The sequence below is a fragment of the Microcaecilia unicolor genome, chromosome 5 (assembly GCF_901765095.1).
Source record: "Microcaecilia unicolor chromosome 5, aMicUni1.1, whole genome shotgun sequence".
In the NCBI taxonomy this organism is placed as follows: Eukaryota; Metazoa; Chordata; class Amphibia; order Gymnophiona; family Siphonopidae; genus Microcaecilia; species Microcaecilia unicolor.
Window position 1 is genome coordinate 42,968,415 of NC_044035.1, and position 24,203 is coordinate 42,992,617.

General features: G+C 42.4%; 1 protein-coding gene across 6 annotated transcripts; it reads right to left on the reverse strand.

Moving 5' to 3' along the window:
* Positions 1 to 6,920: 6,920 nt before the first annotated feature.
* On the reverse strand, positions 6,921 to 23,564 carry LOC115470004 (WD repeat-containing protein 89-like). 6 transcript variants are annotated; one of them, XM_030202843.1, is made up of 2 exons: positions 23,553 to 23,564; positions 6,921 to 8,242 (listed from the first exon to the last, which is right to left on the reverse strand). In XM_030202843.1, the coding sequence occupies exon 2, from the start codon at positions 8,224 to 8,226 to the stop codon at positions 7,045 to 7,047; it is 1,182 nt and encodes a 393-aa protein (XP_030058703.1). In that variant the 5' UTR covers positions 8,227 to 8,242; positions 23,553 to 23,564; the 3' UTR covers positions 6,921 to 7,044. The 6 variants fall into 6 exon arrangements, with proteins under 6 accessions (XP_030058703.1, XP_030058706.1, XP_030058701.1 ...); XM_030202846.1 differs by lacking the exon at positions 23,553 to 23,564 and adding an exon at positions 15,510 to 15,550; XM_030202841.1 differs by lacking the exon at positions 23,553 to 23,564 and adding an exon at positions 15,484 to 15,550.
* Between the last annotated feature and the right edge of the window lie 639 nt (positions 23,565 to 24,203).

A 24,203-nucleotide genomic window follows, 5' to 3' on the forward strand; every position in this document is an offset into this window, starting at 1 on the left:
TCCTCCCCAATGATCTGCAAACCTTAACGCCATCTCCGAGCTGGTGTAGGGTTTGCCGCGACCAGCGAGCCAATCTTTGGCGCGCAGGTTGCTGATGATTGGGGATGAATATGTTTAGCCCTGTTTTGTATGCATTTGCATGCTAGTTGCGTTCAGAGCCCGTGACCACATTTCACGCGCTCAGGGACTCCGATCATGGGGCGGTAGCAGGCGCTAGCACCTGCGTTTGCTTCTAATCATCGGCCCATTTGACTCCATGTATGCTCACTGCTCTTGGTCACAAACAATTTATGTGTGAATCCATGAAAATCTGCCTCAATATCAAGTCCAGCTTTCCAAAGAGCAACCAGCAGTATTTTCCTGATATCTGCACAGACGAATGTTTTCTGGTATATGTGCCTGCAATATCAGGTGACTAGGACAACATGTTGCTGTCAGGTTTTCCCTCTGTGAATATTCCAAAGGCCTCCTTCAGTGTTGTGAACACATACTGCCTTTGTATACTCTGCTTCATCTATTCGCACACATGTAGGTTCTTTTTGTCTAGGGCAGGAGTTTGTTTTCCATATAAAACTTCCTCACTTTCTGGATGGTATCGATACTTTAGACTTCTTCCTTCGATCCAGGGGCATAGCCAGACAACAGATTTTGGGTGGGCCTAGGCAAGAAGTGGGTGGGCACCAAGTGTTCTCCCCCCCCCCCTCCCCCATCACAAAAAAAAATATCTCAGCTGATGGGATAACACTTCTTTCCACCTTGGCAGTCTGTAGCAAGCATGCGCTAAAAACTGAGAATGTGTAGGTGCCAGTATCATGGAGAGTAGCGTTTTCTTTACCATCAGTGGGAAGTCTTCAGCTGGCAGAGCTTGGGATCCCCACCAGCTACCGCTAAACATGTGCTACTGTTGGGGCCTGAGCCCTAAGTGGGTAGGCCCCAGCCCACCCATGGCTACGCCACTGCTTCGATCTTCCTTGACTTTGCTGGTTTATGGATGTTTAAACCGGCATCTTTAGCTAGCTTTGCTACTAGAGTTCTCCGTTTTCTTGGAGATTTTGGGAGTATTTTTTTCAACCCTTCTTGTGGGGTGGTATAAACTTTGGAGGGTGAGAAGTCATTCTTTGCAGCTGTGTCAACTGAGGTTCCTTCACTAAGACCAAGAGAAGGTTTATTCTGACTCTTCATTTTTTTCACAATGGCCTTTCACCCGCTCTCGATTTAGTTTCCATTCCTTTTTCGGGTCTCTGTCATACTTTCATTTTTAATGCTCTTCCTTTCCCAGCCCTTTTTATCAGTTCCTTTTTTTCTTCATCAAATTGTATTCTGGCTCTGTATCTCTGCATCTTTTCTTTAGCTGTCAGTGGCATTGTCGAAATCAAAAGTGATGCAAGTTTTAGAAGGGAAGTCAGCAACAAGTATCTTTTACTGTTTAAATCAATCTTTAGCACATGTAGAAAACGTATTTTAAAAATACTGACAAGAGAAACATCTATTCATGTATTAAGGGGTGTTTTAAGGAGGGTGCTGGTAGGCAGGAGGGGTGGAGCTATAACATCTGCAGATCAAGTCCTGGGGTCACATCTGTTAGCAGCATTCCAGGTCCAGCAAAGATCTAAAGTGATTTGCTTAGTTAGTTTTCAAGATAAGTAATTATATATTCCCAAAGTTCACTCACTGACCAAACTAAAATTCACTCCATGTGATTATAAGTAGTTTAGAAAATATTAAAAGAGCTACAAACTTGTATTTATTATTTAAAAAAAATACTTACCAATTTGATGAACAAAGTTTTGACCTCTGAATACAAAGTAAAATGTCAATATTTAAAAAGAAAACTACATGATTAATCCTAGATAATACAATTAACTGTGTAGTGTGGACACCTAGAAATTAAAAAAAAAAAAAAGACAGGAAATGGTAACTACTTTACCAGAAATATAAGTCCCTTACCTGTAATGGTAGATCTTCATGGACAGAAGATCTTTTAGCCACACAGGTGAATTGTCGCCTAGCTGACATCACCGACCCGGTCATTCTGAAAGCTATGCAGACTTAAAAATCCCACCTAGGTAGATATAGATGATAGCCATGCCCCCGTACTCAGTTCTATAAAATAGCAATTGACAACTTAGGGAGGGAGGGACAGCGTGGCTATTAATTCTTCTGTCCATGGAGAACTACCGTTACAGATAAAGAACTTATAGTTCTCCTTGGACAACAAGCTCTTATAGCCACACAGGTGAAGACTCCGAAGATATACACAGGTAACAGACATAAACTTATATTAAGTACTATAGTAGTGCATACAATAACATGTCTGATACTGTGATTGGTGGAGGATAGTTGTCGATTCAGAGACTGGAAGCCAAAACTGCTTGACCAAAGCTTGACTAAGCAGCTGAAGCAGTATCCAGGCAGTAGTGTTTAGTAAAAGTATGGACAGATGACCATGTAGCTGCTCTGCATATATCCACCATCGAGGCTTGATGTAGCTGAGCTGTAGAGGTAGCCATTGCCTGAAGATTATGAGCTGTAACACAAGGAATTTCCTCATGGTGTTGATTAGGATTATTCTGGTAACAAAAACAAATACAATTTGCAATCCAGTATGATATAGAACACTTAGAAATTGGATGTGAGTGATCTGTGCTAATTGATAGAAACAACTGTGAAGGTCTATTTGAAGACAACGTACGTTGAAGGTAAGTGCTTAGTGCTCTTACACAATCCAGTGTGTGTAACTGCTGTTCTCTAGGTGACCAAAGAGGAGGAAAGAAAACTGGTAAAAGTATGGATTGATTAATATGAAATGAGGATACAACCTTTGGTTGGAACTTTGGATGGGGACGTAAAATGACTTTGTCATGTAGAATTTGTGTATTTCGAGGGTAATAGACAAGGGCTTGAATTTCTCCTATTCTGCAAACAGACGTTATGGTAAGAAGGAAAGCTGTTTTCCAAGTTAGAAATTTAAAAGGTGCAGACATCACTGATTCAAAAGGAGATTTTACTAGTTGGTTTAGAACCATGTTGAGATCCCAAATTACTGGAAAAATATGAACAGATTGGTTTTAATTTAATAAGCCCTTTAAAAATGTTTAATAACTGGATGGTGGAATAGAGTTGTATCATCCAGAGGATCATGAAATACAGAGAGAGCTGCTAAATGTACTCTGATTGTAGCACATGCTAAACCTGAGTTTGAAAGATGGAGAAGGTAGTCTAAAACATTAGAAATAGAAGTTAATTGGATCTATATTTTGGGGGGAACACCAATTAAGAAATCTGTGCCATTTAGCTGAATAAATGTTTTCTAGATGCTAGTAAAACATTCAGTACCTGTTGAGGAAAAAAAGAGAAGAAGTTAACTGCTGAGGCAGAGAAACCATGCTGTTAACTGGAGTTTGGAAATATCTGGATGGAGAAGAGTTCATTCTTCCTTAGTTAGTAGATCTGGATCCTCCAGAAGGAATTGAGGAGGTTGAGTTGCTAGATTGTGCAGTATCGGAAACCATGGTTGCCTGGGCCAATACAGAGCTATCAGGATTAAAGTGGCCCTGTCCTGTATTATTTTCTGTAATGTTCTTGGAATCATTGGAATGGGAGGGAATGCATTCAGGAGATGAGATGACCAAGGGATGGAGAAAGCATCCTCTGCTATGCGATTCTGAGTGGGCCACTTTGAGCAAATTTGTGACATTTGTTGTTTATTGGGGATGCAAATACGTATATCTCAGGGGTTTCCCATTGAGCAAATAGGCTTTATGTGACCACTCGTGTGGTTGCAATTTCCAACACAAAGAATCCACGAGTACATTAATCTTGCCTGGGAGGTAAGTTGCCTGTAAGGTGGACTGTAGAGAAAGAGAATAAAAATCTGAAGCGCTTTGGAATTGAGATGTTGAAAACCTATGCCTCCCTGTTTGTTTAGGTAATATATAGCTACTTGATTGTATGAACTTGTAGAACTTGATGATGAAGGTATTGTTGAAAGGCTTGAATTGCTAATTTGATTGCTCGTCACTCTAGGCAATTGATTGAGTACTGAGATTCTTGTGGTGACCAAAAACCTTGAGTGAAAAAATGGTCCCATGTGTGCTTCCCATCCCAGTTTGGACGCATCGGCTGTTAGGACTTTGGAGGGGATTGGATTGCAAAATGGGACTCCTTTGAGTAGAATGGGTTGGACCACCAGTTGAGTGCTGCCTTGATCTGGGCTGATAGGTATATCTTGGCAGATAAAGGATGAAGTGCCTGAATCCAATGGTTCTTTAAGTACCAATGTAGAGGGCACATGTGAAGTCTTGCTAATGTTATAACATTGATTGTTGAGGCCATATGACCTAGTAATATCAATAAGGTTCTGGCCGTTGTTACTGATATAGATTGAAGATGACAAGCCAGTTGAGTGATTACTGATGATCTTTCTATCGATAACCTTGCCAATGGAATGGTTGTATTGAGATCTGCTCCTATAAATTCCAGAGTCTGTGATGGGTTAATATGAGATTTCTTGACATTCCTGAGTCTTCTCCCTTTCATCCTCAATTCATGTCCTCTAGTTCTAACACTTTCTCTAGAAAAGGTTTGTTTGCGGATTAATACCTTTCAAATATTTGAACATCTGTATCATATCACCCGTTTCTCATTTTCTCCTGGATATACATGTTCAGTTCAGTAAATCACTCCTCGTACATACTGCATCGCAAATCCCATACCATTTTTGTCACTTTTCTTTGTACTGCTTCAAGTCTTTTTACATCCTTAGTAAAATACAGCCTCCAAAACTGAACACAATACACCAACGACTTGCACAGGGGCATCAACACCTCCTTTCTTCTACTTGTTATACCCCTTTCCATGCAGCCTACATCCTTCTGACCATGGCCACCACCTTGTCGCATTGTTTCATCACCTTCAGATCCTCGGACACCAACATCCCAAGGTCTCTCTCCTGAGCCGAGCTTACCAATCTCTCCCATCCTATCTGGTATATCTCTCTTGGACTTCTGCACCCCAAATGCACCACTCTGCACTTCTTGGCATTAAATATTAACTATATATTATTACAGAAACCAAATAAGTCAAAAACAAACTAAACAAGTATCAAATGATTATTTAAACCATATAAATATAATTGTGTAAATTAATTAATTGTGCTCAGTATTTTTGGTTTATTACATTAGACCCAAACACTCGAGATGTGTAATATCACCATTCCATCATCATCGTACACCCTACCTCCACTCTCTATCACTAATAGTATGGATCACAATGAAAATGAAAAAAACTACTTAGCTTGAGTAGGGGGGGGGGGGGAGAAAGAGATAGGATAGTGATCTTCTTAGCATTCTTATAGATGTTCAAATTCAGATGATAATTCGAGTTTCCAATCAGGTCAGTGCAATACTTTAAATTTCAAATCACCCTCTCACTCCGTGATTTAAAAAACTGCAGATTCACCGCTCAAGTCCATTGTCCATAGCTCCCTACATGGGCCATGTTTCGCAAAAAATTGGCGTCCTCAGGGGAACTAATCTATAAAACAAATCAAAAAAATGCAAATGATCACAAAAATACTTTGTAGAAATTCAGTCAAAACTCATATCATGTGAGGTGAAATCTATATCATTCAAATCAACAATCTTTAAAGCTTTCACATTATTACTCACAGTTCAGCTGATACTAGGGAGGAATAGCTGTAATCCGGATTGAATCCTAACCAAAAAAACGCTCACACATACGCAGCGCTATTTAGAGGTTATCAGCTGACTTGCAAGCGCAGGAAATCTTAGTAATGATTGCCAGTCTATTTCTCTATTCTGGCCACTAGGGGCCATAGTATCCCATCAGAAAATAAGTTCTTGTTCCCTCCTTAACAGAATACGGGACACATCACCACCCTAGGGCAAAACAATCTGAAGAACTACAAATCTTAAATCCTGGGCTGTATGTCGAGTTTGTGCCCAGTGATCCACAAGTGGTGCCTCATGTTTACAGTTTCTCAAATTACTTAAATGTTCCCCAATCCTTTGTTTAACCCGTCTGGTGGTGTGCCCGATGTACCACTTAGCACATGGGCATACAATCCCATAGATGACTTGGGAGGAGTTACAGTTGGTAGAGCTTTGCAGATAAAAAGGTTTGCCAGTTTTAGGGTTATTAACCATCGTGGTGTGCTAAGCATATTGGCAATATACACATCGGCCACAAGCCTTATGACCCTTCTCTTCAGGTGTGGTTAAGTTCAGAGAGGTGGACTTGACAGATGACAAAATTTCTCCAAGATTTCGATCCCTGGTGTAAGCAAATGTGGGTGCTTGGTTAAAGCCATGACCAGCTAGAATTGGCCAGTGCTTGCTAATGACTTCCCTAATTGCCCTGGTCCGACGGGAATGAGGCAATACACAAGTCAACCTATCTGTTCTGTGCGATGTATTTGAAGATGGATTTAACAACCAGTGGTGATTAACATTCATAGCCCTCTTATATGCCCTCTTAATGATCTTGTTAGGGTGTGCTCGAGATTTAAACCTATTGTATAGATCAGTAGCAGACATTCTGAAACCATTGGTTACAAAAATCACATTTGGCTTTATCACCTAGGCCACATAGTATAAAACTGAACTCTCTGATGCAAGAATTGAGAACCTGCTGAGAAAGGAACATTAATTCCAATTTATATCCATATAAAGAGAGTTTGAATTCTTTTGCTTTTTTTGTGAGGGGAAAGGGGAGGCGAGAGGTGAAGGATCTGCTGAATATTAACCGGCTCAGGGAGATAATGGGTCAAGATGAAGACACAAATTTGTCAAGGTATTTTTCTGAAAGATGATTAATGTGTAAACATGATAATATTGTAATTTTTAGCAGTTTTATTTGGAATTTTTAATACTTTGATAAAAGTTAAATAAGAAGTGTACATATTGATAAGAAGAAATCAATTACATTTTTTACATTATGTATAGCATACTCTGAAAACTTGCAGTCAAACTAACCAAACAAATTTTGTCTTTGGTAGGCATACAACATAAAAACCGTCATGTTTTAATTTTTATTTTTTCTTGTCTTTGACTTATTGTGAACTCTTGCTTTCAGTTGTACAGAGGAAGCTATTTTCAATGATTTCTTTTTTGGAAGAGAGATTTCCTCAGCTCCTGGTTTCCAGAGCAGCAACTGTGCATCTTCTCCGCCAGTCAGCAAATATTCATCCTCAAGGTTCCAGTAGAAAGAGCGCACTGTAGCTGCATGCCCTCCTCGAAGCATGCTCAAATGGCTCAGTCCATTAATATCACATTTCATTACCTGAAGATCTCCCATATGGGTACCTCCTATAACAAACAATTTATCTGTCATCTCATGATACAAACCACCTACAAGATAGTTCACCTGTTCAGTCTCTGTATTGAATGTTTCTCGGACATCCTGAATATTCAACAATGTGATAGGCTCCTCAGTATCTAACTGAGCAAGATCCCACCAACAAAATCCCTCATCATGTGTCAAGCAGTAGATTTGTTTATAATCCTTTCCTGCCCAATTGATGAAACTTACTGATGAATGTGAGTTGCAAGTTGCAACTAATGCATCATCCTCACAGTCTTTGTTTATATCAAAAACATTGACCAATCCATCAGTAGAGCCTGAAACTACCAAATTTGGATTGGTGGGATGGAAAGATACTTGTGTTATGTCATCATTGTGACAATCAGAATAAACCCCTAATGGTTGTTCAGTAGCTGACATGTTCTGTGTGTTTCTTCTTGCATCCCAGAACACCATAAACACATCATCTTCGTACTTCTCTGTGCCAGCGCAAATTATTGTATCATTGCAATTGACATCAAAGCTTATGAAAACATTTAAAGGAAAACCACTAAATACTCTGACTGCGTTTGAACTGGAGAGGCGTGTGTCCCAGCATTTCACAGTGCCATCACTGCATGCAGAAAATAACACATTCTCACAAGTGTGTGCAAAGCGGACTCCATTTAGGAGATGCGGGTGTGCATCATATTCCCGTACAAAGGTCAGTGTTTCTCTGTTGTAAATTCTTATTGACTTATTGGAACATGAAATGGCAACGAGTTGTCTGTTCTTCTCTCCTTTTGAAATGTCTAAGCTCAGCAAGTATGTAGAGTCTTTGGTTGGCGCAGAACGTTTTGCCACACGGAGGTTAGCAAACTGTTCTTCAATTGCCTTCATAGTGGACTGCAGTTGTGTTGACATCAGGAAGACTGAAGATCTGAAACAAAATAAGCATTTTGAATCAAATATGCACATTCAATAAAATATCAATAATAGCACTTTAAATAAAATTTCAAGCTCTTATGAGCTGTTTTTATTTATGTTTAAACGGTTTTTATTAAAGTTTAACATAGTATGCAAGAGCAACACAGTCTGGTATATACATGTTACTAACGGAACATCTTGCAAATTAACAACGCCCAATTAGTCAATAGTCAAACTGTTTTACAAAAGTAACTCCCCCCTTCCCCCCCCCCCCACGCTCCACTAGTAACCCTCCCAACCTACCCTTACAGCAACAGTATTATCCCTAAGCATACATTCCAAACTCCCAACAAGGGATTACCTATGGTTGCATAGAGCTCTTTTTATTTAATACTAGTGAGGTAAAAAGCCCGTTTTGCAAAAAAAAAAAAAAGGAAACGGGCGCCAACAAGGCTATCCCTCCATTGCTCTCTCCCCTGCCCTCCCCTCCATGTCCCATGATTCTGACCTCCCCTGCACCTCCGCTTATTTTTCTTTGCATGTCCCTGGCCTCTTTCACCCAGTGTTCACCGAGAAGCTTTTCTGCCTGCCAACAAATCAGAATGTCAGACTTTTTAAAAGAGGTTGCAATCTCTCTCGGGATATAATAGCACTGTCGGAGAGGTCAGAGAAAAGGCACAGAGGGTTTTTTTTCCTTTTTTAGAGTAGGGGTAGTGACTGGCTTTTCTTCCCCCGACCGTGTCTTTCCTTCTATCTTTCCCTTTTCCTCCCTTGGCCGTTGCTGTTTCCTCCTGATGAGGCTTAAGGTGGGCAGAGGTACCGCTGCAGGAAAGAAACGAAAAGTCCCCCGGGGAAGGGACCGAGTGGCGGAATTAGAGGGCTGCGGGATAAGCGGAGGAAAGTTGGGCGCAGTGAAAGTTTTGCTGGTCGGAGCGGTGGCAGGCAGGCTGGGCTTGCGTCACCTCCAGTGTTCCCTCTCAGTGTCCCGCCCTCCTCTGACGTCATTTCGTCTCTATGCGAGGGCAGGACAACAAGAGGGAAGGGAACGCTGGAAGCGAGCTGACGTCACCAACATGTTACGAACCCAGCCAGCTAGAGAACCTTGTGGTACAAATTATTATATAGGATGGTCCATTAAAACAAGTGTATTGCAAGTTGCTTGTTTTATGGCTATATACTCGGAAGCAGAAGTGGCCAACAGAAGTGGTTGGGGTTTATGCAATTGCAAGTGGGACAGTAACCACATTGACGCCTGAAGTAGGACTAATCAAACTGGACTTCAAGTCTCATTCATCCGCTGGGCATTCACCACTGACTATCCAGATAAGCATTATTTTTGATGGCTGGACAGTTGGTTTGAAGTATTAGTGTTTTTACATCCCCCTGTGTGCTTTTTTGGTTTTTGCAATCTTACAAACAGTGGATTGGAATTTCATCTGTTTAACTCTTCTAATGTAGAGCAGTGTTTCCCCAAGTCCAGTTCTGGAGTACCTTTTGCCAGTCAGGTTTTCAGGATATCCACAATAAGTATGCATGAAAAAAACTTGCATTTAATGGAGGCAGTGTATGCAGGTCAAGTTTATGCATATTTCATTGTGGATATCCTGAAAACCTGACCGGCAAAGGGTACTTCAGGACTGGACTTGGGAAATACTGATGTAGAGATCTCTTTTCAAAAATTGATTTAAGCCTGAAATTGAGAGCACGAATTAATAAGTTTTCTTTATTGTGAAAATTGTGAAGAAAAAAATATACATAACATGTATGGACTTTGCACTGTTTGGGAACAATGAATGAAAATTAAGTTTGATTAAGACTGCATGAAAATGGCTATTATTATGGCTATTACTGTTTTCTTATGGTCCCTTTAAATAATTGTGCACTATTAGCACAACACAGGGCTTGATTGCACTAATTGTTGGTCTTAATAAAATTTTCATATGAAAATATTAGGTCTTACCTGATAATTTTCTTTCCTTTAGGACGCAGCAGATGAATCCAGAGACTTGTGGGTTATGTCCACCTACTAGCAGGCGGAGATAAAGAACACTGAGCTGAAATGGTATATGGGACGTCATGCTCCTAGCTCACCTAGTATTCGAATACAAAGCAGAAGGAAACCAAAGAAAAGTCAAGAGAGCACTTGCAAGAATTTCCTACTTCCCCATCACAACGCTAATAAAGTTGAATGAAATTCTGCAAATAAAACAGCAACCGAACCAACCCACAACAAGAACCCTTGAACAACAGCAACTGGAATTGAACAGAGCTCCCCCATAAACCAGACAAACCAGGGTGGGCCTCTGGATTCATCTGCTTTGTCTAAAGGAAAGAAAAATATCAGGTAAGACATAATTTTTCTTTCCTTAGCGCCAGCAGCAGATGAATCCAGAGACTTGTGGGATGTAGCAAAGCAGTCCTTAAGTAGGGTAGAAACCTGAAGTCCCTGCAGAAAGCACCGCCGCTCCAAATTGCGCCTCTGAGTGAAATACCATATCAAGACAGTAATGCTTTGAAAAAGTGTAAACCGATGACCGTGTTGCTGCTCTGCAAATCTCAAGCAACAACAGGAAGCAAGCCTCCACCCAAGAGGACGCAAGAGCCCTAGTAGAGTGAGCCCAAAAGTAAAGGGGAACCTGCTTACCCTCCACCAAATAAACCGTTGCAGTAGCCTCTTTCAGCCATTGGGCAATCATGGCCTTGGACGCTGTGTATCCTTTCCGTGCACCTGCAAAACAGAACAAATAAGTGATCTTATAGATTGCTGTACGCCACATTGAGTCTGCCCATGGGTGGGAATATTGTGGGATATAAATGCTATAAATAAATAAATCTGTTCTGTGAAAATCATTAGTAACTTCCAAATAGCACAGAAGAAACAGGCACACATCCAAAAGACGCAAGGAAGAAAAATCCCGTGGGTATGCCTCTCTCCAAAAGGCAGGCAAAAGTACTAACTGACTGAGGTAGAAAGGTGTAACCACCTTGGGCAAAAAAGAAGGAATGGTATGAACAGTCACTCCTTCCAGAGAAAAACAGAGAAAGGGTTCTGACAAGAGAGCGCCTGAGGCCGAGCGCCGAGGTAATGGCAACCAGAAAAATTGTTGTCAGATCTTTCAATGTAGATTGCTTCAACGGTTTAAAGAGCGCTTTCTGTAGCGCCCTCAACACCAGATTGAGGTTCCATTCTGGGCACAGGGAACATACCAGTGGTTTAAGACAGTTCACTCCTTTGAGAAAACAAACATTCGGGTGGGAAGCCATAGAGGTGTGGAGAAGATAACTTCTATAACGGGCTACAGCCGCCACTTGCACCCAGAGCGAATTATACGCTAGCCCCTGAATAAGGCCATCCTAGAGGAAAGCCAAGATACGCAGAAGGTATACCTGTCCAAACACCAGGATTAAAAAAATTCACCACTCGTGCATAAGTCGCCGAGGTAGAACGCTTTTTCACCTGCAGATGCATGGCAATCACTTGAGAATAACCCTTCCTCCTCAGCTTTACCTGCTCAATAACCAAGCCGTAAGACCAAAGCGGGATGGCTCCTCCATGAGAATCAGTCCCTGAAATAAGAGGCCAGGAATCTCAGAAAGTGGCAGTCAGTCGTCCACCTGCAAGCATATCAGGTCTGCATACCAGGGGCGACATGGCCAATCCGGAGCCACCAGGATGGCACTGGACACGATGGAGCACCCTGCCTATCCTGGGCCAGGGAGGAAACACATAAAGCAGAAGATTCGGAGGCCACGGGTGTAGCAGAACATCGATGCCCTCTGATCCGAACTGCCTCCTCGTGCTGAAGAACAGCATTGAGACGAGTCACCATGAAGTCCATGGCCGGTGTCTCCCACTTGGCAACAATTAACTGGAACGCTGCCAGAGCCAGATTCCACTTTCCCAGGTCTAATGCATGCTGTACACTGAGCGTTCCTGCAACGTGCACAGCAGATAATTGTTGCAAGTGGGCCTCCACTCACTGAAGTAGTAACTGAGCTTCGTGCGAGTGCCCCACTGACGGTTGATGTAAGCCACTGCCATCATGTTGTCGGATAACACTCAGATCAACTTAGGCTAAAAGTGCCAAACGAACCGCCGGACGTTCCAGGCAATTGATCACCCACTGGGACTCCTCTGGGGACCAAATGCTCTGAATCACCTGACCCAGACAGTCAGCCCCCCAACTGGACAGACTTGCATCTGTGACGACCACCATCCAAAACCTCGTCGCCAGTGGCAGACCACAACAAAGACTGGAGCGCTGAAGCCACCAGACCATGCTGCGACGTGCCTCCAGAGACTACCGAAGACAAAGATGGTAAAGCTGCGACACTGGAGACCAAAGGCTCAGGAGAGACTGCTACAATGGAAGCATATGCACACTTGCCTAGGGAATTACATCCAAAGTCGCCGCCATGGAGTTCAGTACCTCAACTAATCCCACACTCTGGGAAACAGGTTGTGAAGCAGAGCTTGAATCTGCAATTGCAGCTTGACACAATGGTGGTCTGGCAAAAACACTTAGCCCTGAATTGTGTCGAAGCGCACTCCCAAGTACTCCAGAATCTGAATGGGTACTAGTTGACTTTTGGGGAAATTGATGACCCATCCCAAGGACTGCAGAAGCGAGATGACTCCAGCAGTAACCTGTGAGCTCAACTTGAAGCAACGGCGCCCTGATGAGCCAGTCGTCCAGATACAGATGAACTTGTACACCCTGCTTGTGCAGAAAAGATGCCACCACCACCATGACCTTGGAGAAGGTTTGAGGCGCCGTAGCGCCCAAGAACTACAAAGCAAAGAAACTTGAGATGAGGAGGCCAGTTGGGGATGTGAAGGTACGCCTCTTTGATGTCCAAGGCAGTGAGAAATTCGCCTGGCTGCACCACCGCCAGCACGGAATGCAGTGTCTCCATTCTGAAATGATAAATCTTCAAGAACCAGCTGACTCGCTTGAGATTAAGGACTGGCCAATAGGCATCTGCTTTCTGCTTGGGTACCACAAAATAAATTGCGTAGTGTCCGGAATGCCATTCTTCTGATGGTACTGGCACTACTGCTCTCAGCTGGTACAAACTGTTGAGCATGGTACGAATTGCCTCTCTTTTGACCAAGTTGCCACACAGAGATTCCAAGAAAAAAATCTGCTATAGGAGACTTGAACTCTAATTTGTAGTCGTCTCGAATAATATCAACAACCCCCTGGTCCATGGTTATGCTAGACCACTCTTCGAGAAACAGGGACAGCCATCCCCCGATGGGTTCTCGAAGAGCGGTCCAGCTCCCCATCATTGTGAAGGTCAGGCTGTGGATGAGGCCCAGTTAGAGGACAGCTGGGCCTTCCTATCAGACCGAAAGGACTGCCTATTGGAAAACCAAGACCGCTGAGTCCAAGAGTAACACCCTGGCCTATACCAGAGCGTATCTGGAAACAGAGGCCGAATGGACCCCGAGCGGGAAGAAGGCTTCACCTTATCCTCCGGCCAACACGGAGACTTGGAATCACCCAAAATCTTTAACCAGTTTCTCAAGGTCCTCTCTGAACAAGAGTTTGCCTTTAAAAGGAACTTCACCAGACACTGTTTGGACGTCAAATCTGCCGCCCAGTGATGGAGCCACAACAAACATCTGGACGCAACTGACAGAGCCATCTGCTTCACTGAAGTCCGAAGTATATCATCTAAAGAATCTGCCAGATAAGCTAACACAGACTCTTATGTCCGGCAAGATAGAGGAAAGGGAAGGCTCAACGGACGGCAAAGAGTCTGCAAATTGCTGAACCCAGCTGAGACAGGCCCGAACTGCATAAGAACTGCAGACAGCTGCTTGTAGAGAAAAAGCTGCCACCTCAAAAGCTAGCTTAAGTGACGCTTCCAGTCTAAGATCTTGTACATCTTTTAAAGCTACCCCCCCCCCCTCAACAGGTAGGGTAGTCTTCTTAGTAACTGCCATCACCAGTGCATCCACCGAAGGCAGGCAGAGTTTGTCCAGCTCTACTGGGCCAATAGATAATGCTTAGCCATAACCTTAGCCACCCTCAAGGAAGTAACCCACTCACTCTTGCCTTTAGGTGCTGTAATCCTGAAAATGGTGGTGCGATACACCGGGCAGGGGATAGGATGCCATATAAGGGTATTTTTCCCTTATATGGAATGCTGGTCCTACCCAATGCCTCCCAGAATGCACTGCACAGGGCAGGGCACTCAGACTGCCATTTTGAGGATGACTACGCTGGAGGCAGGACTGAGTGGGTATTACTCCTGCCTCATTTTGAGATATGATGGCTGGGGGTACCAGGGTGGGGGAGGAGTGGCTAGGGTTACCATATGTCCTACAGGATTTTTAATTTTTAGGAAAATGTCCTCTTTTTCATTTATGTGCCTATGACCACCACCTCTACCCACATAATGAGAGAAACCATCTCTTGCTTATTAGTCAGTCTGGACCTATTGGAAGTGCTAAAGAGAGAAAAAGGTATTGCTGATCCCTGCTCTGCTCCCCTGCTGATTGAATTTGTTAAAGGAATTTTGTTCGTGCAGCATGATTTAAAGCATATGTCATGCAAAGACTTTCACACATATCACAGAAGCCAGACAAAGGGATATGCGCTCTTAAGTACACTTAGGCTCAGACTCAGTTGAACTCAAATCCAGAAGTTCTTGAAATGTAGAATGTCTATTGCTGTACTGTAAGTACGGCACTGTGATGTATGTGTTCATGAACTACAATTAAATATTGCTTTAGCAAAAGTAGCAACCATTTTTATTTTTCTGTCTTCTGTCTTCTGTCTTCACAAACATGGTAACCCTAGCCCCACTAGACACCACAGACTTTTCCCCTTAAAATTTTGAGAACAGGCTGGGCTAGGTAGGGGTGGGAGAGAGGGATATCACTAAATACCAGGCAAGTTTTTTTTTATTTTAAGTCAGGGGAATGGAGATATGATTTTTTTTAAGATCAGAATGGAGGGAGGGAGAGTATCAGTTGTAGGAAGCTGAGGCCAGGCTACACCAGCCCTGGACCTGGCGAAAAAAAAAAAAATCACACGATAAAAGCAAAGTTTTTGAGCTGCATCAGCCCCCACGTGCGGTGAGAGGCAAAGCAGACACGATCCACACTCAACCTTCTCAGTAGCATTGTCTCTGTCCCTCATTTTCAAACTGCTCATCATGATGTATCAACGGCGGTAACAGAGCAGAGACAAGTGGCAAAAGCAGACACTGAACAACTCACACGTACCCCCTGCGTCCCACCTTCAAACTTATCTTTCAGGTCATACCTGCCCCGCAGTTTTTGCTTCTTCAGGCAGCAGCGGTGACCCGCCGCCTCTGACGTCACGTAACGTCTTTACTTTAGCTTCGTCCCGCCCCCTCTGATGCGGCTTCCTGTTTCCGGCAGGGCGGGGCGAGGGGGGTGGTTCCTGAATGCAGCGTGATGTGAGAGCAGTCAAATAAATGCGTGTGACTTGGTATCGCTCCGTGCGTAGGGAATGTAATTGGTGTTATTAGATGGAAGTGGGAGGATTAGCCGGAGACTAACAATAGCATTTGGGCTAGCTGTGCTGAAGCCTAGGCTAGTTGCTACCACCGCCGCTGCTGATCTGGCCAGGACAGACTCGGGGAGACTGGCTGCCGCCGCTTCCCTTCCGGGGACCCACATATCCCAACCCTGTACCTGCTGCCCAGCAGCACCTCGGAGTCCTACCCGAGAGCCTCTATGTACTGGTTGCCAGGTGGAAAAATTTTTTCCCACCCAATCCAGCCTAAAAACAGCCCAAAACCCGCCCAAACTCAAACCCCGCCCCTGACACCCCCACCCCCGCGTCATCACCCCCGCCCAGAACATCACTAACCCCGCCCAAAACGTCCCCCGCAGCCGAAAAAACCGCCTGAAAACCGCGGAAAAGAAAAAAAAGAAGCCCAAAAAAACGCGACCCGCCATGGGCAAAAATTTCCCGCGGCGGGTCGCGGAAAACCGCCCAATTGGGCGGTAAAACCGCCCACCTGGCAACACTTAATGCTGTGTCTGCTAGTGTTGGATCCTCGGGGTGTGGGATGGGGGCTGGGGTCTTGCAGAACTGCCCCCCTCAGGCTTCAGAGCCTCATTGTTCTAGGAAAGCTGATGGGATGCTGCCCCACCACTAGCATCCTCTTAGTCTTGGGGGTTCAGCGCCTGGCTGGAACTAGGAGCTCTTCATGTAGTCCTCCCTGACTCGCTTTCCCGTGACATCCATCGGTATTTCACCACATTTCCTTTCTTGCCTACTGGCAATGCAGAATAAATTAAGTGCTTCTTTCATACAAAATTATTTTTTTTCCCAAATTGTACATTTTATTGCTAATACAGACAGCATTTCTAGATCACATTTGTAGGATTCTGGTAATGCATCAGGTTTTAACTCATTTATACTCACTTATACCTCATACGATCACTATACAACTTTGTATTTGTTATCCACCGACTGGGCAAACGCCTTTGATGGTACTATGTAAGACATTGAGCCTGCAAATAGATGGGAAAATGTGGGGTACAAATGCAATAAATAAATTTTACTAAAGACATTACAGTACAGTGGTGAGAGAGAAACGAAGCTTAATAATTGATTATACAGGTTAATGGAACTTAGTAAATTACCAGCACAGAAAGGAAGTTAAACAAAACCTGTCTGGTTAACAAATACATACACTGATCCTGCTGTGAAAAGTGATGTGCTGGACAGTCCAGCTTTGTGTTGTTGCTGCCTGTGCATGTTCTAGGTTTCTAACCTCATTGCTGGTTGCACACACTATTAAAATGGACCATGTCCTTTTCATTGAGATCATAAGTTTAACTTAAATTTTAGGGGCCTAGCGATCAGGACCACTGAAAATGACCAGAATCCTACACACAAAACAGGACACCATTTTTTCTTAATCTTAGAACTTTTTTGGGACATATTGACAGACTTGTTTCAGTACTGAAAGGCATGGCCCATAAATCTCATTCAACATTTCAGCATGTTTCTAGTTAACGCCACCAATTTTTCCTGAAAGAGGGAGAGATGCTGGACCTTTGCACATCTGGGCTGGATAGAGAGGGAAAGATACAATGCTACTGAGAAGCTTGCGTGTGGATTGTGTCTGCTTTGCCTCTCACCTGTATTTTGGACGCCAACATGTCTGTCCTCCTTCAAAGTAACTAAACACAGTTCTAGACAAATACTGACAGTGTCCACCACTGCAGCTTGTAGGCTGTTATATAAATTACTAAAATAAGGAGATTCAGAGTCAGAAGGCTGTTATTAATATGAGAAGAAGCATTTTATTAACACTTACCAATTAGGGCTACACTGGCATATGATTATTTCAGATTGTGCAGTACCTCAAATCAGAATAAATCAGTCAAGATAATCCACAAGCTTTTCTCATATGAGAGTGGTATACTGGACGCTAAATGCGAATGCACAGTATTACTTCTCTGAGTTCTATTGATTACAGCTGTCAAGTTATATAACCTTTTAATCACATGATATTATGTCATACATATCTCCGTTCTCGTGATTCTTGATTAATTACTAAATTTACTTTGTATCAGCATTAGTGAATTTCCATGGTATCAGCAATTAGTTACCGGAAATCACCTCATTTTTCATTTACAGTAATTTCACCTATCAGCATGTCATCAGGGTCATTCTTACTTTCAACATTAATGTTACCACATGTTCTTGTTTGTTCCTCACCACCTGTTGGAATATCTCAGAATTCCCCTAAATCAGCTGGGCCTTTAAACCATTTTCTAATGAAATCATATTTCGGTTCCTTAGCCGGTTCCTTAGCAAACTGCTAACAAACAACATTTACTTCCTTGTAGGACCATGTTGCAAAAGCTCTAAAAAGAACATCTGTTAGTCTTAGCACTTCAGCAAATGTACAATTGTAAGCAGTTTACTGTTTGTCCTTTTAACCTTTTACAACCTAGCTCAACACACTATCATGCAGGCTATTGTTCAGCCTGTATTATGGTCCTATGGTCATGTCCAGCATGGCACATATGCTCCACATTATTAACTGCTCCCCCCTTGAAGGCTTGCAAACGCCAAGCCTTCATAGGTGTGGTACAGGTACGACTACAACTAAGAGCATTGTGTCTTTAGCCTGTAAGGAAAGGTGAGCTATCAGGTGTGGTGGCTAGTAACCATCATAGGTCTTTAGGCAAGAAGTGGAAAAGAAGTATGATTTGAACAGGATAATCAAATTATTTATCCTATCATGTTATTAATTCCCCATCTTGTATGGTTACAGGTACACTCGTACCTAATCTACACTTTACTTTCTTGAATGTCAGTCAGATTAGTCGTATCATCAATAGTAATGGTATGATTATTATTAGTGTCAATAGAGCCATTATCATTATTCCTCTCTTGGTCATGATCAGCAGATATTTCTGAATTTGGTGGAGGGACACAACGAATCATTCTTTCATACATAACATATTGTCCCATAGGATCTTTCTTGCTAATGGCTGTTTCAACAACACATTCCACTAATCTTCTACTACAAGGAATGATACAACCACAGAGCATGAAAACAACAACGATTGCAGTCAGGGCAGAGAGTATGATATTTTCCCATTTTCCAAACATAGATTCAAACCATCCAGTTCAGGAAGCGTCAATACCAGAGTTACTACTACTACTACTTCTTAACATTCCTAGAGCGCTACTAGGGTTACGCAACACTGTACAAAATACACAAAGAAGGACGGTCCCTGCTCAAAGGAGCTTACAATCTTCTCAGCTAATTCATTAGCAAGTGCAGTAAGTCCTTCTAAAGCTTTAGTAATGCTTCCATCCGGGGCTGTATTGTTGGGAATGTAAGTACAACAGTCTCCACTTCCAGTCATTATGCAAACTTTTCCTTCCTTTGCTGATATCATATCAAGGGCTAATCGATTTTCCCAAGCCATCCGGCTGCTAGCATCCAATTACTCAGCAATACCCTTGACAGCATCTCTTGTATAGTTGATAAATCTTTGTTGATTGTAATGTAATTAATCCAGTCAACATTCTTGCTTATGCCAATTGCAAGAAATAAAGCTTCAAAACCAGCAGCAATTTGGTTGCGGGCCTTAAATTGATTAGGGACCCCCCTTGGCACTCCAATAGAATCAAAATGATCAAAGGAACCATGTGGAGCATCTCTCTAAGATCTGGATAGACCTTTGTTGTTATGCAAGGTAGCAACAGTAAATGGTATTATCAATTGAATAAGAGCACATTGTCCTTCCCAATTACGGGGTAGTGTAGAATATAAAGTTCTATTTCCATAGTACCACCAAACATCAGCTCTAGCAGTAGTAAAATCTGAAAAGTCCATGGAGCCACTAGCAGTCAAGCTAGTGTTACAGGAAGACAAATTTCCAATAACATTTGGGTTTGTAACCTTTTTTTCTTCGAATACAAAGTTCAAATTTTGTATTCTTATTAGGTAGCTGGAATACTGGAGGCACTCTTACTTTCTCTTTAGGAATCTCGGGAAACATTAGTGCAAGAGACTTACATGAAGCATTAGTAGTTCCATCACCATGGAGCAAATATAACATATACATAGCACCAGCAAAATCATTCCAAAAATTCAGGGGAAAAGGAACTACTACAGGTTGAGGGCGAGAAGCAGTAAAAACATAGCAATTAGACAAAGGTAAAGAATTAGTGGTATATTTTACTCAATCTAACCATAAGTTTGAGTCAGCATAGCCAGTTTCGATAGTAAATGTATCTCAAAGGCTAGAAACGTTATAGACCTGAACTGGGATATTAATTTCTGGAAGTTGTGGGAGTAAGGGATTGACCAATCTAGGTAAGGCAGCCTTTCTAGAAGAGTGGACAAGGATACGGAAGCGACCAACAGGATCAGAGTTGGTAGCCTCTATAGCTATACCATAAGCATGGTTTATAGAAAGGTCTATTCCTTTAATAACAATGTATTGACAGGTCTATGGAAAAGGGTAATTTTCTTCCGCAGAGGTTGGTTCCAGGCATGATGACTACTTGTAGGATAGTTTGGGCCTGTATACTACCATACATCAGACTATGAATGACATGGGCTTTGAGAGTAAATGACAGCATCCAAAACAGAATAAGTGCACAGGTACACATGAAACTTTGAATAGGACCTCTGCCAAGATAAATCTCCAGTCAGCAATTGCACAAACATCAAACTTAATTGTCACTGTTCTATTGCTCCAAATCAACTGGAAAGTAAATCTGACAGGATAGGTACTTTCAAGATAGAACTGATCCATGTCACATTTTTCTGTGTTTCCATGAGAACAATCAGTGCTTAAGACCACAGGTATCAGATACAAAAACAGAAAAGGTACAAGCGGTAATGTTATGATCATCATTATGAAATGGAAGTTAACAAGGGTTATGAATTTTCAGAAACCACAGAATCATAAGCAATAAAGAAAGTATGGCAGCAAGTATCAAAAGGCAGCCAACACAACTGTTTCCAGAATGCGATTCAGATTCTAGTTGGGTTTCACTCAGCATACGTCAGTAGTACATAGTGAAGGAAGAAAGGTATTATGATGTTCTTTATTGCAGATATGAAGTGTCAACCTGAAATAAAGCATTAAGAAGGTAAAGGAATAGCACCTAATCTTCTGTGCGATCCAGTAGGGGTAGTGCTAATGAGAAACACTATCTCAAATATTTCAGATATCTCGTTTCCTTTTTGTCTGAAAAACCAGGGAAGCAATGATCTCTCACGTATTTTATAGGAGATTACCCAAAAATGAACTAATTCTCCATTACTAGGTTGGGGTATAGGGTTATCCATTTGTTCCAATTTGACATGACCAATCCCCCAAAGGTTGGTCAAATCAATAGTGCTAATCCTGGGACCTGTGTGCCATATATCCATTATGGGTTTACACAGATTACAGAATCTAAGATAAGGATCCCATTCGAATTTGTCATCACAACCAGGATCCCAATCAGAAGCAATTGTGTTAAATATGTTATGTGCACTACTCATGGTGAGTCAAATAAGGTGTATTTTTATCAAAACTAGAATCAAATTTGGAAAGTGAAGTCAGTATCTTGTTAGGAAGTGTTCAGCAGCATACACGTTGAAAGCAGAAAATAGGAAGGGTGTCTTGTAGGAACGAGGATCTCAAGCTGGAATAAAACAATAGTGTAAAGGAATAGCTCCCCAACAAGTTTGTGTGTAAATAAGCTGAAACATTTCTACAATTCTGTTTCCTCTTTTTCTGATAAAAATCCAAGGATGCCATCATCTGTCCAAAATATCATAGGAAATTAGCCAAAACTGAACTGATTCACTACTATTTGGACGGGACAGTGGTATGTCCCCTTCCTCGATTTTAATCATGGCTATCCAATAAACGTCAAGTTCCTCTATGATATGGGTACCAAGACCTGTGGTCCAACTATCAAGTAAAGGTTCTCAAAGAGTATAGAACCGAACAAAAGGGTTCCACATCTCATTATCGTCGGGACCAGGGTTCCATTCCAAAATAGGAAATTCATGGGAGTCAGTTGATCCAGATGACCAACTCATGATGAAAGATTAGGAGTAGCAGGTACAGCTCCAATGTTAGTGAAAGGAGTTCTTTCTGGCAATCGAATAAGCTCAAATACTTCCATTGTAAGAACTATCAGTTCCCCGTAATCTAAGGAAATATCGGGGTTCCCATGGACCACCCATGAGCTGAAAAGACATCAACCGGTATGTTATAAGTTCACCAAGATGACGTCTAGGTAGAGAAAGTGTTGTACACTCAATCTTGTATCTCACATATCCCTGATATAGGTCTTCTTCCTCTATTATAACAGTGCCAGTACCTATTTCACTAGCATGAATTAAAGGAGCACACAACGCCTGATATCTATAGACTGGATCCCAAGTAGGGTCATCATCTGGACCTGGGTCCCATGTAGTATGGATTGTTTCTGCCAGCAAAGCGAGAAAGGGTTACGTAAGGCACCACATAGGGAGAATCAGAATTAGGATTTGACATACAAGCTTACTAAATGAATTAGTATTTTTCTAGGGACCCAGCACCACCAGGTATGTCTAAATTCCTCAGGTGTGACTCAACTGGGAATCAGTCACCAACCGGACCAGGAGAAACCAACTGGAACACAGAGAGAAACGAAGTATGTCCATCCACCTGCTGGAGATAGAAGATACTGAGGAACTGGGTGGCTAGCACGTGGTTAGGTAGTAGTGCTCAGTTCTGGATTTTCTATCTCCACCTGCTGGTCGATGGACATAACTACCCACTTGTCCTGGAATAGTGGGATAGAACGTAATGGAAATCACATTCATTGCTGATTTAATCATGAATTGATAATGATTGTGACGATTGGGCACACTGGATGGACCGATCTGGTTTTTATCTGCTGTCATTTACTATGTTACTATTAATCCTCTGCTCCCGAGCTGATGCGCAGACCTCAGCTTTGATGTAGGCATGAGCATCAGATGTCACCTGACATACTGGCACGCGCATGTGGTGATCTCTTAGCACACACTGCCAGTGAATCAGAGAAGTCTTACATGTGAGCACCAGAGTGTTCCAACTTCTGTTCCTTCCTTGCCTGCAGTGCTGTGGCTCAAACCCAGAGAGAGACAGAGCAGACGGCAATTTTTTTTAATGTACCATTAAATTCTTGTGGGGATGGGCGGGGACGGGTTGGATTTCTGTCCCCATGCAACTCTCTACTTTAAGCCAATTAGCAATGGATGGATTTGGAAGCTGCTGAACTCTTGCACAGCCTACAGAATATGTAATAATCGCAATATTTGCCCAGTGCTGTCAATTTTCAGTCATTCATAATACAATATCTTCCCTTATGTCCATGATTTATCTATATTCATTTTTTAACTTTGTTCGAAAGGACCTCAGCAGCACAATTTATATTAATATGGCAGCGCTTCATTTGTCAGAAGGCACGAATGCTCCCAACTCTAATGCACATTGGCTCCTCATCGGTCCACTCACCTTCCTTCCACAACATTTACTCTTTAATTTATGATCCTTTAATATTCCAAAACAATTACATTTTAAAACTTAGCTTTTCTTGATTGCTGAGAGCTGATCAATTTAATGTTATCAATAACTCCATTATTCATAATGACCGACGTGCATGTTTTGCAGTAGCTGTGTCAGGGTCGAGTCAACTAAGGAGAAATTGTATATTAAGTTCTGTGCTTTCAGTTCTTACAACACATAAGTACCTCATTATAAACTATCACCATCTACTCACTATATGTGCGCCATCTTCTGGTTTCTTGTTCAAAGAGTGGCGCACCAATTTCCACACTTTAAATAGTACTGCCCACAATTCCCACCAATCAGCGTCTACTATGCTTCAACCTATCAGATCTCTTCACTAACTTGCGTCACAACAATGTACTCCATTCCAATTGGTTATTAAGCCCCCGAGGGGCTACTGTATCTAAATTAAATATCCAGCGCTGTTCCTAACTCCACCACATCAATGATTCTCCATCTAAGTTCAGATATGTCATGAGCTTTAGCCACCCAATATTGAACAAGCGGGGCTGACATAGTAGACAGTGAGAGGCATAATCGAACGGAAACGCCTATCTCCATGGGCGTTTACCTCCGAGAACGGGTCCGTGAAGGGGCGGGCCGAACCGAATTTTCAAAAAAAATGGAAGTTTTTGAGCTGGGCGTTTGTTTTTTTTAGCGATAATGGAAACTAAAAACGCCCAGCTCAAAAACGTCCTAATCCGAGCCATTTGGTCGTGGGAGGGGCCAGGATTGGTAGTACACTGGCCCCCCTGATATGCCAGGACACCAACTGGGCACCCTAGGTCAGTGCGGTGGACTTCAGAAAAAGCTCCCACTTGCATAGCTCCCTTACCACGGGTGCTAAGCTCCCAACCCCCCTCCCCCCACAAATGTACAACACTACCATAGCTCTTAGGGGTGAAGG